This window comes from Eubalaena glacialis, chromosome 2 (genome assembly GCF_028564815.1).
Source record: "Eubalaena glacialis isolate mEubGla1 chromosome 2, mEubGla1.1.hap2.+ XY, whole genome shotgun sequence".
Taxonomy (NCBI): domain Eukaryota; kingdom Metazoa; phylum Chordata; class Mammalia; order Artiodactyla; family Balaenidae; genus Eubalaena; species Eubalaena glacialis.
The window spans coordinates 158,547,632-158,564,625 of NC_083717.1; the positions used below are offsets into that span (position 1 = coordinate 158,547,632).

General features: G+C 39.5%; 1 protein-coding gene across 1 annotated transcript in view; it reads left to right on the top strand.

The window, feature by feature from the left end:
* Nucleotides 1-11,859, top strand: part of PPP1R36 (protein phosphatase 1 regulatory subunit 36) — a 32,010-nt gene extending 20,151 nt beyond the window's left edge. Inside the window, exons 7-10 of the mRNA XM_061181486.1 lie at nt 10,260-10,302; nt 10,625-10,803; nt 10,886-11,077; nt 11,676-11,859. Coding sequence (XP_061037469.1) covers nt 10,260-10,302; nt 10,625-10,803; nt 10,886-11,077; nt 11,676-11,859 — 598 coding nt within the window. The remainder of the gene's footprint in view (nt 1-10,259; nt 10,303-10,624; nt 10,804-10,885; nt 11,078-11,675) is intronic.
* The last annotated feature ends 5,135 nt before the right edge of the window (nt 11,860-16,994 follow it).

A 16,994-nucleotide genomic window follows, 5' to 3' on the forward strand; every position in this document is an offset into this window, starting at 1 on the left:
AAAAAAAAAGCTTTTATCCATTTGAAATTTGTTATATCTGATCAGATGAGCTATGAATCTAAGATATTTTTTCTTTACTAATAGCCAACTTTCCTGTAATATTTATTAGTGATTTTTTCCACTGTAACATTTCTTGTTTATTAGATGTTGAATTTTTCTAATATTTTAACCCATTTTAAGGAATTCCTATTGAATTTTTTTGATTAGTTTTTCTGTTTTAAACATCAGAACTATACAGCTTGTATTTTGCTTTGCTTTATTCAACAAACATTATTGCTCTGTGGTAATCGTGGTGCTAAGTGCCAGGGTACAAGGAAAATGGTCTCTCCTTTCAAGGAGCATACAGTCTATTGGAGGAGTCATCAGGTAAGGAGACCAGTGACTGGTGCAATAGAGGTATAGACAGAGATAGGGCACCCAAAGCAGGAAAGGCGAGGAGCGGTGGACCTCAGGAAGTGCAGGCAGTGAGCTGGGCTGGAAAGGAGGTGATTTAGCTGAAAACAAGTACTCACTCCTATTACCTCCAGAAACCTTGTATTTGATGATCTTGCCTATTTGAGATCAATTTCACTATTAGTCAAGTTCTAAGCAATATCTACCAAGAACCTTTTATCGTTTATTATATTAAGATCTATACTTTAGCTTAGGAAATAGTGTCATCTTTGCTATATTGAATCCTCTCAAAGAGCTGTAAGATGTATTCTCCATTTATTCATATTGTTCTTTATTTTGTCCATTAAAGTTTTACATAGTAATCGTTAAAGAAATTTGTGTGGTCCTAAATTAGATTAGCACTTGTGTATTCATGTAATCAATTTTTTAAATACCAATGTGAAGTTTTGGTTTATTTATTTGTTTGTTTGTTTGTTTTTTAAAATAAATTTATTTATTTATTTTTGGCTGTGTTGGGTCTTCGTTGCTGTGCATGGGCTTTCTCTAGTTGTGGTAAGTGGGTGGCTACTCTTTGTCGTGGTGCGCAGGCTTCTCATTGTGGTGGCTTCTCTTGTTGCGGAGCACGGGCCCTGGGCGCACAGACCTCAGTAGTCGTGCCTTGCGGGCTCTAGAGTGCAGGCTCAGTAGTTGCGGCGCACGGGCTTAGCTGCTCCGCTGCGTGTGGGATCTTCCTGGACCAGGGCTCGAACCCGTGTCCTCTGCATTGGCAGGCGGATTCTTAACCACTGCGCCACCAGGGAAGCCCCTATTTATTTGTTTTTAATTGTATAAGTACTTCATGAACATATCGTAAGGGTAAAAAATTTAAATAGTTATGTATATAGTTTATAGTTAGTATGTAGAGTTAAAAATTAAAGTCTCCTACTTCCTCCACCATCCTTCAATATCGATCTCTCCCCAGAAGTAAGTACTGTTACTTCTGGCTCGATGTATGTCCTCTTGGTTTTCTATCCAATTATACGTATGCACTTACATTGTTGTTGTTAAATACATCGGATAATGCTATGTTGTCATTCTGAAATGTGCTTTTTTCACTTATAAATCTTGGATATTTTTGAAGATTAGTACACATAGATCTACCATATTCTTTTTTAAAAATGGAATAGTTCTTAAACCATGGATATTATGGATTTATTATCATTAACTGATTATTTCCCTGTTGATGCATGTTTGGTAATATATTTTTGATGACAAAAATATATAAGAATGCATTTGGTTTTATCAGTTTATGTCATAACCTATGACACATATGTTAAACACATTTCCTGCCTATGTAAAATTTTAATTTATCTCCTTGGATTTTCTAGGTATATAATCATGTCATCTGTAAAAAGTAGTTTTTAATTTCATTTTTTCCTAGAGTCATATTTAAAATTTTTAATTAGCTATAGTAGTAGCATTTCCTGTATCTAATTCCATTAAAGAAGTGACTGAAGTCAGCCTTACTTTTTTTCTGTTATAAAAGAGAATAAGCTAGCACATGCTATTTACTTATTGTATTGACCCTTAGTTTAAGTGATGAATTATTTATCATGTCGAGAAAATAACTCATTGTTTCCCTATATGTTCAAAAATAGTTTTGTTCTTTCTTTTTATAAAATTAATGCATAGTCTTGTACAATAATTAATCAATACATAAAAAGGAAAGGGTAAATCTGTTGTCAACATTTCATTTATTATCCTTTCAGACATCTCTATATGCACACCCAGACACACAATTTTACATAAATAAATAGAATTTATTATTCTATAACATTACACCTGTAAAATATACCCAATAACATACTTACTTAATAGACCAGTTGTGAAAATTAAATGATATAATACATATAAAACACTTAGACCCATCCTTGGCACATACTATGTATTCAGTAAAGTTAGCTATTATTATTCCTTTTTTGTTGTTATTATTGTTATTGCTATTCTGTGGAATATGGTAGTAAATATAACTCTACAACATCACCTTTAATGGCTTCCTGGTATTCCAAATATATTTAACTTATTGATGAACAGTTGGAATATTTCCTTTTTAAATATTAGGAATAACACTGCAATGAACTTTCTTATACCTATATTTGATGTACTTGTCTAGTTTGTCCTAAAGATAAATTTTTTACAGTAGAATTCCTGGGTCAAAGAGAATGCATATTTAAATATGATGGATATGTTTAAATTTTAAAAGTCCTGTTCAAGAATAGATGTCACTATGGACAAGAAAATAAATGGAAAAACAGATAATTTGTTAGAGTAAAGGGACTATGGGCGATTTAAAAAGTGCCTTGCATTGTGGAGGACTTCCCTGGTGGCACAGTGGTTAAGAATCCACCTGCCAATACAGGGGATACGGGTTCGATCCCTGGTCCGGGAAGATCCCACATGCCACGGAGCAGCTAAGCCCGTGCAGCACAACTACTGAGCCTGCACTCTAGAGCCCGCGAGCCACAACTACTGAGCCCGCATGCCACAACTACTGAAGCCCGTGCGCCTAGAGCCCGTGCTCTGCAACAAGAGAAGCCACCGCAATGAGAAGCCCGTGCACTGCAACAAAGAGTAGCCCCCGCTCGCTGAAACTAGAGAAAGCCCGTGCGCAGCAACGAAGACCCAACACAGCCAAAAAAAAAAAAAAAAAAAAAGTGCCTTGCATTATCAAACAAGTTGTTGGATCTTTTGAGACATAGACTATGATATTTACTGTTTCCCTGTTCTCTCTTAAGGTTGTATGATTTGTCCCCACTGCTTTGTTATAGTTTGAGAATCTAAAACGCTTAATGAAATTCTGTATTATACTTTGCTCTTCTCACCTGGTTTTTCCAATTTATTTTACTTTATTTTTTATCATTACCATTAACCCTTACTAAACATTTTACTCTATCTGCATTTTAATGTCTTTCATGTGAGTGTGGATTTCTACCCTTTCATGTAGTGAACTTTATAACAATTCCATGTGGTTAAATTTTTTCTTTTTTCAGTTTTTCTGAGTCTTGAAACCTTTTCCTTCCACCTACAAAAAGAAACATCAGGTGGGACAGAGACTGTATTGGTTTAATAACTTCATTGTTTAGTGGGAATAGGTTCTCTCCAGGCTTCTCCAGGGTCTACAGGGCAAGCATGTGTTCTCTCCACTCTTCTTGGCTATTTATAAGGACATACATTGGTCTATAAAGTTTAAAAACAAAAATGCATGTGAGATTTCTCTCAAATAGGAACTTGATGTTTATTAATGTTTATATCAATGTATTTTCAGTTCAGGCTCATTGTCTTTGTTTTTTGGTTATATTTTGGCATTGTTGGCCATTTCCCTTCTCTTGCACCCCTCTTGTCCACAGTGGTAGCTATACTCAGTCTGCTTCCCATGTCTACCATCTCTGTGATTCACTTTGTGTGGTTTACCATGATTTGGGAATGCCCTCTTAATACATCTCCAGCAACATTCATTCTTTATTCTACTACATCATTTCTGCTCTTGAGAGTTCTCACTGCTATGTTCAGTTCTTTCATGGAGTTGACAGGTTTAGTGCTGTCTTCCAGTGCAGCAGCCATGAAAACATACCACTCAGATCTGCTACAGTGCAGGGTGTAATTGACCAGCAGCCCCTGCTCCTGCACTCTGAATCCACCACCAGGTTTGTGCTGAGGCCACTCTTCCCATGGACTGTCTCCAGCCAATGTCTGAGGACAGCGGGGACACTAAAGCAGGCTCATTCCTGCCAGAGATGGGACTCCTCGGGTGGGTGACTTTGGCTTGAGGGCTTCCCTTTGGCCTGGTCAGAACTTTCTTGTGAGGTGTAGTAGTAGAAGGAATAGAGAGAGATTTAAAATTGGGGATTGAGAGTTCAGCATCAAAAAACATTCCTGTGGCCCAAATACAGAAGGCCTTTCCGGGTCCCTAGAGCTGTTGGTAGAGATTCAGCTTGCCACAGCCTCCCTTATTTAGGAAGAAGTGGTGTTTTCTCTTCTTGACAAAACTTTTAAGAAAGGTATTATAGTAAAATTATAGTCAGCTTTATAAATTTTCCTATTTAATCACTTGTAAAAATCACCTTTTCTCAACATTAATTTCTTCTGTCTTTAAAGTGTCACTTCTAATTAAGAAAACTAGAATTTAAGTTTTGTATCAGTCAGCTCAGGCTACCATAACAAATTGTCACAGATTGGATGGCTTAAATGACAGAAATTTATTTTCTCATAGTTCTGAAAGCTGGAAGTCTGAGACCAGGATGCCAGCATTGTCAGGTTCTGGTGAGGGTCCTCTTCCTGGCTTGCAGATAGCTGCCTTCTTACTGTGTCCCCCATGGTGGAGAGAGAGAACCCTAGTCTCTCTTCCTCTTCTTAAAAGGACAAAAATCCCATTATGGGGCCCCACCTTCATGACCTCATCTAAACCCAATTATCTCCCAAAGGCCCTGCCTCTAAGCACCACCACACTGGGGGGTTTAAGGGCTTCAACATATGCATTAGGGTGGTGGTGGGGAGACACGAACACTCAGTCCATAACAAGGTTAAAAAAACACCTACTCTAAAAAAATTTTTTAAATTTATTGCCCACATTGTTCAATTTTTAAAAGAACATAGGGGGCTTCCCTGGTGGCGCAGTGGTTGGGGGTCCGCCTGCCAATGCAGGGGACACGGGTTCGAGCCCTGGTCTGGGAAGATCCCACATGCCGCGGAGCAACTGGGCCCGTGAGCCACAACTACTGAGCCTGCGCGTCTGGAGCGTGTGCTCCGCAACAAGAGAGGCCGCGACAGTGAGAGGCCCGCGCACCGCGATGAAGAGTGGCCCCCGCTCGCCGCAACTAGAGAAAGCCCTCGCACAGAAACGAAGACCCAACACAGCCAAAAATAAATAAATTAATTTAAAAAAAAAAAAAAAAAAAAAAAAGAACATAGGCATTGCAAACTAATATGGGGATGAAAAACAAACTGTAAATATATCATAATTAGAGAATTTTTAAAAAATAAATTTATTTATTTTATTTATTTTTGGCCGTGTTGGGTCTTCGTTGCTGCACGCGGGCTTTCTCTAGTTGTGGCGAGCGGGGGCTACTCTTCGTTGCGATGCGCAGGCTTCTCATTGCTGTGGCTTTTCGTTGAGGAGCACAGGATCTAGGTGCGCGGGCTTCAGTAGTTGTGGCACGTGGGCTCAGTAGTTGTGGCTCACGGGCTCTAGAGCTCAGGCTCAGTAGTTGTGGTGCATAGGCTTAGTTGCTCCGCGGCATGTGGGATCTTCCCGGACCAGGGCTCGAACCCGTGTCCCCTGCATTGGCAGGCGGATTCTCAACCACTATGCCACCAGAGAAGCCCCATAATTAGAGATTTTATCATATCTTTTAGTTTCCTAGATATAGACCCTCCACTTAAGTTGTACTTTTAACAGTACCTTTTTATTACAATATATTTTTTATACAAACTTTTAAAGGAACTCATGTTTGCAAGTAAGTGATTGCCTCAGTTTAGTACTAGCTCATTTCCAGGAGATGTTGATCTTTTTGCCATTGTAGGCAATGTCACCTACTTTCCTCCTGCTTGTTGGATAGCAGTTTGGAGAAGAATCAGTTTGGAGCTCACCAGCCACCATTCACATAACAAATTTTATGCAGGTCAAATTGCTGAACAAAGGATATTGAGGAAAACAGATTATAGCATGTCCTTACCAGTAAAAGTTGTTAATTGGCCGTGGGTGTTGACTGTGTTCTTGAATGAAGTTTATATTGCTCTTTTGGTTGTTTTTATCTAGGAGAAGATAAGGACAATGTTTTTGCCAGTTGTGAGTGATTACCTGATTTTAACATATCATTATTTAACTTCTTCCCAGTGTGAACAAGCTGATATTCACATGAGAACATTTTCATGTGTATTTTCTGATTTTTCTCTCTAATGTATGCATACTTAATATTGGACTAGAACACCTTATCCCTGGAGATAAATTAACGATTTCAGTAGAACCAGCAATTTGGGGGCTGTTAATTTAGTGCTTTCATGTTTCTTGAGAAGTAGGAGGACATGCCTTTCTATTCTAAATACATCTGTGAAATCCTGATATTACAAAAGCTTTGGCAAAATTTTGATGAACATGCTCAGTAAAAGCTCTCTGTGTTTTCCATGGTAGATAAGAAAACCTCCTCATGGCACAAGCCATAGAATTAGATCTGATCTTTGGTTATGGCCAATTCTGGCTCCAACCCCACCTCTACCCTAGGAGGTATACCCTCCTCCTCTGCGGTCAGTGCAGCTGTCACCTGACCGGTGACCAAAGAGGCTGGCTGTGGGGATGAGGATGGGGAGAAAGGCGTTTCTTTGAAGTTCAGGTGTTTAAATCATCTTTAAGCCCTCCCCCTGCCACCTCCAGTCGCTTGCACCAAAGCCTCTTTTCCCTCCCCCAAACACATTCCTTTGAAATTTCTCTTCCCTTGTACAGAGCAGGCCTTGACCATCATTTAAACCTGACTTCACCTAAGGCAGCAGGGGGCAAGTGAGAGCACAGTTTTTTTCTCTCTCCAGCCCAGAACCCCATGGGTCTGGCCCTAGGCTTTGCACCCCTTCAGGAATGACTAAAAATATGATAAGCTCTCCTCATTTTGGTTTAGAGCTAAGAGTCTAATATAGCAAGAAGGAATAAGAAAGCACATAACAGGCCACTGACAATCTCTGGGTTTACCAACAGCTTGGCTTTCCCCCTTTCCTTTGGATTCTGCCCTCACGGGTAAATGTACAGCGTCTTTGTTGACCAGCACGGCAGCCAGTTGCCACGTGTGGCTATTGAGCACTTGGAATGTGGCTGGTCCATGTTGAAATGTGCTGTAAGTGTAAAATATACACTATACAAAAAGTTTAAAAATGAATAAAATATCTCATTAATAATTTAAAATATTGATTACATATTGAAATGATAATATTTGGGGGGTTGAGGTACAATATATTATTAAAATTAATATCACCTGTTTCTTTTTACTGTGGCTTCTAGAAAGTTTTAAGTTACGTTTGTGGCTTGCATTATATTTCTATTGGATTGCGCTGTTATCAACCCTGTTTCAATTTGTAGAGGATTTGGAGGGCCTAATTTGTTATTTATACTCAGTACATTTCTAAATTTATAACCAATTTATAATTATTATGTACTTATTAAAATTATGGAATATATTTATAGTTATTTTATATGTATAAAATTAAAATATAAAAATTTTTAAAAAAAGGAAAATGACTCAGGATTCACCAGCAAGAGATGAACTGGCAGATTTAAATGTGCTCATTCCCAAATGTACTCATTCTCTGTCTGCATTTCCTGGACTCATTTCAGTTTTACATGCAGAGCTAAATCAGAATGGTCAAAAGAAAAAAAAAAAAAAAAAAAAGAATGGTCAGAAGAAACCCACTACATTCTGTTCTTTTTTTTTTTAATTTACCATCTTAATCTTTCTTTCTTTCTTTCTTTCTTTCTTTCTTTTTGGCTGTGTTGGGTCTTCGTTTCTGTGCGAGGGCTTTCTCTAGTTGCGGCAAGCGGGGGCCACTCTTCATCGCGGTGCGCGGGCCTCTCACTGTCGCGGCCTCTCTTGTTGCGGAGCACAGGCTCCAGACGCGCAGGCTCAGTAGTCGTGGCGCACGGGCCCAGTTGCCCCGCGGCATGTGGGATCTTCCCAGACCAGGGCTCAAACCCGTGTCCCCTGCATTGGCAGGCAGATTCTCAACCACTGCGCCACCAGGGAAGCCCCATACATTCTGTTCTTAATTTCTGCACTGTGAGCTATATCAGTTTGCTCTGGACTTTAAGAGTGAAAGAAGTCCCAGTTTTGTGACAACTTGAGGGAAAGGAGAGGAGGTTCATGGTACCTTCTCTTCTAATGTTTAAAAAAAAGAAAAACGAAAGAAAAGGAGAGAAAGTGTGTGTTTCCTGGTCAGTCGCTCTGTCATTTCAAAACCTTGCTAAGATGGTGCTGGTTTGGGTTGTGCCAGCGTAAATGCTGCTCTAAACCTTCTCCCAAGGACACAGGCCAACTCAGGATTCCAAAGCCAGAATTTGGTTGGTTTCCGCTTCAGCTTGACAGGTGTGCATGGTCTCTGGTTTCAGCTGGCAGAGGCAGTGGAAGGGCGGGAATACCACAAAAGCACTCTTGTTGGGTAAAGGCTTTAGGTGACACAGAAGGAGGCTTGTCCTAAAAAGTTTCTGCTGGGCTCTGTTGTTTAATGGTTTCATCTCTAAACTATTTTAAAGAAAAAGCTTATTTTCCTAGCATTCTGGGTTACAAGGACAAATGTGGAGACCCGACAGGCCTGATTTTTAGTTCAGACTCTGTCCCTAATTAAATAATGTCTTTGGACTTCAGTCTCATCATCAGTCTCCCCACCTGTAAAGTGGGAATAATCATGCAATCTTGTGAGAACTAAATGTGATCATAAATGTAAAGGGCTTAGCATAGTATTTGGCACATAGTCCATATTTAGTAAATGTTCACTGTAATTACTATTGCCTTAATTCTTTGTTGAAGACTTGCACGTGAGGAAATGAAGCATCTGCCAGAGGGGAGGGGGAGGGGGAGGGGGAGGGGGGAGGGGAGGGGGAGGGGGAGGGAGAGGGGGAGGGGGAGGGAGAGGGGGAGGGGGAGGGACCCACCCCTGTAAAAGCTGAACCGCCTCTTCAGTGGTTCCTCCAAATGGAGGGCTAGTTTGGGCCCATACAGCCCATGAAGTCTCTGTGAAAAAGCTGGAGGTCCTGAGGAGTTTGGGTCAACTTCCCCAGACCATGGGAGTCAGGACAGTTCTGGAGAACCTGATACCAGGGCCAATCCTAGGAGTTAGTTACTCCAAGGAAACCCAAAGCAAAAGCGGAAACAGACCCAGGATCAACCTTGGAGCGCCCTGGGTCTGGCCTTGGCCCCCAAGACTGATCAAGTGACTGCAGGTGCATAGCCACATCATTCAACTCTCAAGTCCTCCCCTGGCCATGCCTGCTTTCCCAAGGCTGGCAATCAGAATCAGAACGGTCTGTGTTCTGAATGGAGAAGGAGGCCAAGTTTACTAAGTGTGCCCATGCCAGTACCCTTAACACTGAATTTGTGTTGCAAGGACTCTTGGGCGTTTGCCTACCTTTAAGAGACAAGGCTCGATCTACATACCTCGTTCAGAAGGAAGAGCGCACTTTTCTTCCCAGCCAGTTGATTGTATGGCATAGATAGACCTGTGTCTGTTTTGTTTCTGATTCTTTCTGTACCCAATAGCCATAACCATTGTTTAAGTTTTTTTTTTCTTTTTCTTTATTTTAGACTTAGCCTCTAGTTCTTTACTTCCATACCTCCTAACACCTTGTGTTACCTCTTCACCACCTTTCCACTCTCCTCACCTCCCTAACACTCACATTACTAGAAACATTTGGAAGAATACAGCGAGGGCTGGCTTGTTTATCCTGAATTTATATTGATTAGCTTTTTTATGAACCCCACTTTAATGGGGTTTGTTTTAGTTTTTTTAATAGTTGATTTACAATGTTGTGTTAATTTCTGCTGTATAGCAAATTGATTCAGTTATACATATATATACATTCTTTTTCATGTTCTCTTCCATTATGGTTTATCACAGGATATGTTGATTAACTTTTGACCAAACACTAGAGGTTTTGATCTGGGTAACCTAAGAAGTTGAAGAAAAAGACATTGGCACTCATTATCAATGCCTTTTGATAGCATTTATGTGACTAAATAGGTATGGGACCACAGGTAATGATCTGCAAAAGGCCTTTTGAAGATAAGGGGTTGCCTAGATCACTGAAATATTGAACTTCCCTTTCCAACCTATAGTTGTGATTTGTTATATTTCAGGGGGAAAATATCAGATACACAAAAAGACTGGAAATTCTTTGAGGTGAGTCACTTACGTTTAGGGGTTCTGCTCTTTGATATGAAACATGAAGTATAGCAACAACCAATAGACATTTGTCAGGCACCTATGTTTAATGAATATCCTTTCTACAAAGGATACTAATAAGCTGTGTGCCACTCCTTAAATCTTTGGTCTGATTTTCCTCCTGCAAAGGTGAGTACATGTATAATTTTCCACAGCCCTTCAGGCATGTGGAGAGAGCAGGTCACCTGGGTTTGTGTCTACTTAGTAGTGTTCTATAGACAGGTGGGAGTTTTTCATGTCGTAACCGTGGGTTCCGATTCTCGTCTGTTTTCTGTCGTAGTCCTTTTATACTTTCTGTACGTATGTAGCCTGGATTGTCTTCCGACGTCAACACTTCACAGAGATTGAGGAAGAAATAGGGAGGCTGTTTCGTTCCGACATGTTCAACATTCCTCGAAGGAAGCGTGAGGATGAAGAGTCAGGAGGGGAAAAGAAACGCATGACTTTTGTACAATTCAGGTATGACCTTTTGACTCTCCTAAGCTCAAGGACATTTCTAGAAAACAAGATGATGTGACCTAAATGTCACCCCCACCCCCAGGAGAATGATGGCAAAGCGCCCAGCGATGAAAAAAGCCATTAACATGCGCTCTCCAGTCATGTCTACTCTGCTGCCCTCTCTCAGAGAAAAAGCTCAGAATATCTCTGAGAAAAAGTACCATCAAGTAGGCATGAAATTCCCAGCCCGGATGCAAGAACACAAGGAAAATCTGGACTCTGTGCACATGCCAATGTAAGTGGCCCAAGGAGAGAGGAAAGAGAGAAGACTGAGTGTTGCTTCCTAGGTGGGGCCCAGGAGGGGCAAGGGCTCAGACATGGTGCCTCTGCCAGAAAGCTGAACAAAGGTGGAAGCACCATCTTCCTACCATCCCCTGTTCCTCTTGACCTGTTTTCTTTCCAGATCAGCTCTTGGTATACCCATCTAGACTAGAAAAAACTAGGAAATTAGGCTAGACTTCAAATAGTTCTAATTTGGTGAAGTGAGTAGCAGACTTTGTAAGACTGAGGTTTTCCTGTTAGAAGAATCATCTTTGGGAAATAAGGGAAGGGCCAGTACAAAATCTTGCTATGGGTCGAGTTTTTGAACCCATATTTAAGAAATAGATGTGTGTGTGTGTGTGTGTGTGTGTATTTGTGTGTGTGTGTGTGTGTGTATCAGTCTTAGCTTTATACACACGCACAAGCCAACCATATACTGGGTTGGCCAAAAACTTTGTTCGGGTTTTTCCATAAGATGTTACAGAAAAACCCAGACAAACTTTTTGGCCAACCCAATACCTTAGTCTTTGGCCTCAGCAAATATTCAGCTATACCAATAATTCTTTCCACAGAGTTGGCATCCTGGGGGAGCCTCGATGTCAGTTCAACCCCCATACCCTTATCCCCCTCGATACAGAAGAAAGCATGAAGTCTGGGAGACAGTCTTCCACGATAGAAAGAAATAACATGAGGATTCAGGATACACTGGACTTAGTCATGAGAACGCTGTCCTCTCAAACAACATTCCCTAAATAATCTGAACATTCCATTTCTGTAATTCCTGTATTTGAAGTAAACTACTTTGACTTAATCACTTTATACAGGACTAGTGTTTATTATTAAACTTTAAAAATTGTTCAAATTATTTTGTTAAAATTTCAACAATAGACTAAAGAATTCCAGAAAGCTTTTGAAAAGCTCATTTTCCTATATTTAATAGTTTGCTTTGTTATTTATTTACTTCCTTGGCTTTTACATGACCACTTAGAGTAATGTATTAGGACATTTAGTCAGTGTTCTAGTGGACTAGTGAAGAAACATTCTGTTTATTCATTTCTAAGTTCCTTTTTGTTTCATGAGAGGAGTGTAATTGGTACATTTGAAAACAAAATTTCATAAAAAGGCAAATTAAATATTTTTAACATTAAATCTCTTTCTATGGCTATATTATTATTGGCATTGGGATATAAAGTACATCTGACTCATTTAAAAGCCTTTTAGCATATATGTTTCATTCATTTTTTTCATTTATTCATTTAACAACACGTATGTTTCAAGCCCCTGCTCCATTCAAAGCCTTGTGCTGGAAAATGTAAGGAAAAAAGGTCATCAAGACAGAGACCATATCCTCTGGTCTGAGTAGTGGAGAGGATCAGTAAAACACATGCCTGCTAATGATACAACATTGAATGTGTTAGAGGCCATTAAAGAGGTAAATCCAAGTGCCCTTTGAGACAGATCAGTAGAGCCCTCACTTCTGGGGGAATCGGGAGCGTTGAGATTTGAATCTGGTGTCGCAGGGACTGGGTGGCACTAAAGGGGGACCGCCAGTCAGAGGAAGACCATGTGCAAAGGCACAGAGATGAAAAGGTGTGCCCTGTGGCCGAGGAAGGCAAGCGCCATGGGTGTGCGAGGGGGAAGGTGTGCGAGGGGGAAGGTGTGCGAGGGGAAGCAGAAGAAGAGCGGGCTGCAAAGGTCAGCCGAGCCTCCACATGCCCCACCAGGGAGTGAGCTGGATATTATTTGGTAGGCAGTGAAGCTTAGGACCCACTGATGAAACCCTTTCATTGGCTGCTGATTAGATAGTATCATCATTTAAAAAGTCCTATAGGAGTTTCGCCAACTAAAACAACTGGTCTGAATTTACCTTTCTGTGGCCACAGGTTTATCCCCAAACTTCAAAAATCCTCCTTTCTGCATTTAGCTAAAAGTTCGTTTAACGGAAAAAACTGGATGCTTTTTCCCAGATTTAATATCAAGAGCAGAGGAACAGCAGCTCCAGCCTGTCGATCATGTGGGGCAGCTTCTGTTCAACAGGCACTCTGTCTTCACTCTCATCCTTTATGTTCCAGGTCAATTCCTGTTATTCCTGTTAAAACTGCCAAGTTTTTAAAAATCAAAATCCTGAGGGGGGGAAAAAAGAAAAAGAAAAGGAAAAAAAAAGAGGCGGGGGGGGAGAAAAAAAAAAGGGGGAAAAAAAAATCCTGACTATGAACGAAACTTTCTTGGACTTTTTATTTACATAGAGCATTTGGTTACACACTGTCATAACAAATTTTTATCTAGAACATGTTGACATGGTTTGATTTTTGAGTTTTGGTTTTTGGAGATTTTTTGGGGTTTTTTTTTGATATTTAAAAAAACAAACCCTGGGAATTGTGGGACTTTTATAACTGTCTTTACTAGGGCACTGGGCTTTTTTTTCCTGCCTCCTTTCTGACCTATGAGGCTTCAGTGTACTTCATTTATTAATTCCTTCAACTGTTGATTCATTTTTTCATTCTACAATTACTATATCTCCACTCTGTGTTAGGCACCCTGTTTGGTCCTGGGAATTCAGTATGGAAAAAATATAGCCAGCTCTGACTTGGAACTGACAGTCTTGGGGAAGACAGATAGGAAATGAATACTCAGATAATGAACTAATTGCAATGATGATGAATGTTGCAAAAGAGAGGCCTCATCTGCTTCCAGTATGACTCAGGTGGTTACTGGCAGGGCTGAGTTCCTCGCAGGCTGTTGGACTGAGGCCTTGGCTCCTCGTAAGCTATCGGCCCAAGGCCTTTCTTAGTTCTTTGCCACACGAGTCTCTCCAAAAGGAGCTTGCAACATGTCAGTTGGCTTCATTAGCGTGAACAAGTGAGAGAGGAAGAGAGAATGTGCAAGCAAGACAGAAGTCAGTCACTTACAACCGAATGTTGGAAGTGATATTCCATCACTTTTGCTCTACTTTATTCACTAGCAGCAAGTCACAAGGTCTAGCCCACTCACAAGGGAAGGGACCACCAAGGCCATGAACACCAGGAGGTAAGGATCATTGGGGGTCATCTGAAAAGTCAGCCTGCCACACTGGCAGAAGAAACATATGAAAGTCTTGAGGCAGGAAGCAAAGCTCCTTCAAGTTGCTGAGATAAGGCTTTTGAGGCTGTAGAGAGGAAGGGTAGAAGGATGAGATGTGGCTGGAGAATAAGCAAGAGCCCTATCATGGAGGGTTCTATAAGTCTATTATGGATACACTTAAGATCAATGTGGGTTGTTGCAGTGTGATTGTGCAGTTTTTGTCTTGCACAAAGTCACCAGCGAAGGAAGTGGATGGGGAATGAGATCCAAATGCATATCTTCACCTCATTCTGGATCTTTCCAGGTGGAGTCCCTTTTTGTAATTCACAAAGCAGCAGTCTTGAATGGGTACCCTTTAATGGTTTTTAAGCAGGTGCATTGTTAAAGCTTACCAAGAGGGGTTTTTTAATTCAAAATATTCAAGTAAGAGAACAAAAAGACAAGCTACAGGCTGGGGGAAAATATTTGCAAAACATGTATCCGATAGAGGACTTGTATGCAAAATATACAAAGAACTCTTAAAAACAACAAGAAAACAAACACTCCAGTCAAAAAATGGGCAAAAGGTATGAACAGACACCCTATCAAAAAAAATATACTCAGGACAAACAAGCATATGAAGAGATGCTCTACATTATTTGTCATTAGGGAATGGAAGTTAAAAAAGCAATGAGATACCACTACACACTTATTAGAATGGCTAAACTGACAATACCAAATGCTGATGAGGATTCAGAACAACAGGAACTCTTATTCATTGCAGAGTCAAAATGATGCAGCCACTTTAGAAGACAGTTTGAAGTTTCTTACTTTAATTTTCTTACAGTTAATATGAAAATGTAATAGTCAGATAGCCAACACAGTCTTGGAAAGAAAAACAGTTGGAGGGCTAACACATTCTGATTTCAAACTTACTACAGAGCTGCAGAAATCAAGGCTGTTTAGTACTGGTATAAGAATAGACATTTAGATCAATGGAATAGAATTGAGTCCAGAAATAAACGCGTACATTTGTGGCCAACTGATTTTCGACAAGTGTGCCAGGACAATTCAATGGGGAAAGAATAGTCTTCTCAACGAACAGTGCTGGGACAACTGGATATTCCCATGCAAAAGAATGAAGTTGGATTCCTACCTTACACTGTATATAAGCTTTAACTCAAATGGGCCATAAACCTAAATGTAAGGACTAAAACTAGAAAACTCTTAAAATGTAGGTGTAACCTTCATGATCTTGGGTTAGGCAATGGTTTCTTAAATATGAATGACACCAAAAACATAAGCAACCAAAGAAAAAAATTGATAGATTGGACTTCATCAAAATTAATAACTTTTATGCTTCAAAGAAAACTATCAAGAAAATGAGGGTGATGATTGTATAGCAACTCGTGAATATACTAAAAAAAAATGGAATTGTACACTTTAATGATGAATTTATGGCATGTGAATTATATATCAATAAAGCTGTTATAAAGAAAAAAGTGAAAACACAATTCACAGAATGGGAGGAAACATTTGCAAATCCTATATGTAATAAAGGTCTTGTATTCAGAATACATAATGAACTCTTACAGTTTGACAATAAAAACTAAATAATCCAATTTAAAAATTGGCAAAAGCTTTGAATAGACATTACTCCAAAGAAGATATACAAATGGCTAATAAGCACATGAAAAAACACTCAACTTTATTAGTCATTAGGGAAATGCAAATCAAACCCACAGTGAAATTCCACTTCACACCCACTAGGATGGCTATGAGCAAAAAGTTAGAGAAGAACAAGTGTTGATGAGAATGTGGAGAAATCAGAACCTTCACAACATTCCTGATGAGAATGTAAAATGATGCAGACACTTTAGAAAACTGCTTGTCAGTTCTTCAAAAAGTTAAGCATATACCATATGACCTAGCAATTCCATTCTTAGATATATACCCAAGAGAATTGGAAACATATGTTTACACAAAAACTTGTACACAAATGTTCAAAGAAGCATCATTCATAATAGCCAAAAAAGTGGAACAAACCAAATGACCAACAATTGATGAATGAATAAACAAAAATGTGGTATATCCATGCAATGGAATATTACACAACCATAAAAAGGAATGATGTACTAATTCATGCTACAAGGTGAATGAAGCCTGAAAACATCATGCTAAGTGAAAGAAGCCAGACACAAAAGCAACATATTCTATGATTACAATGATATGAAATGTCCAGAATAGGGAAATCCATAAAACAAGGTAGATTAGTGGTTGCCAGACACTAAGGGGAGGAGGGAATGGGGAGTGACTGCTAACAAGATTTCTTTTTGGGGTGATGAAAATGTCCTGGAATTAGATAGTGCTAATGGTTACACAACTTTGTCAGTAGACTATCACTGAATTGTACACTTTAAGAGAGTGAATTTTATGGTATGTGAATTATATCTCAATTAAAAACAAAACAAAACAAGGAAAGTCTGAGAAATTGCCACCTGATGTCTAAATCTAATCTAGTATCCTGGATAGGATCCTGAAACAAAAAAAAGGATATTATGTAGAAACTAAGGAAATCCTAATAAAGCATGGATTATAGTTAATAGTAATGTATTAATATTGGTTCCTTAACGTACCATACTAATATAAGATGTTAATAATCAGAAACTGGATGTGGAGATACAGGAATTCTCTATCATATCTTTGCAATTTTTCTTTAAAACTGTTCTAAAGTAAAAAGTTGTTTTTAAAAAATATTCAGCAAATACTTATGTCGCACCTGACATGTGGGCATAGAGCTGGACCACATATGGTCTTTGTTCAGGTTGCCCTCTGCGCAGAAGTGGAAGAAT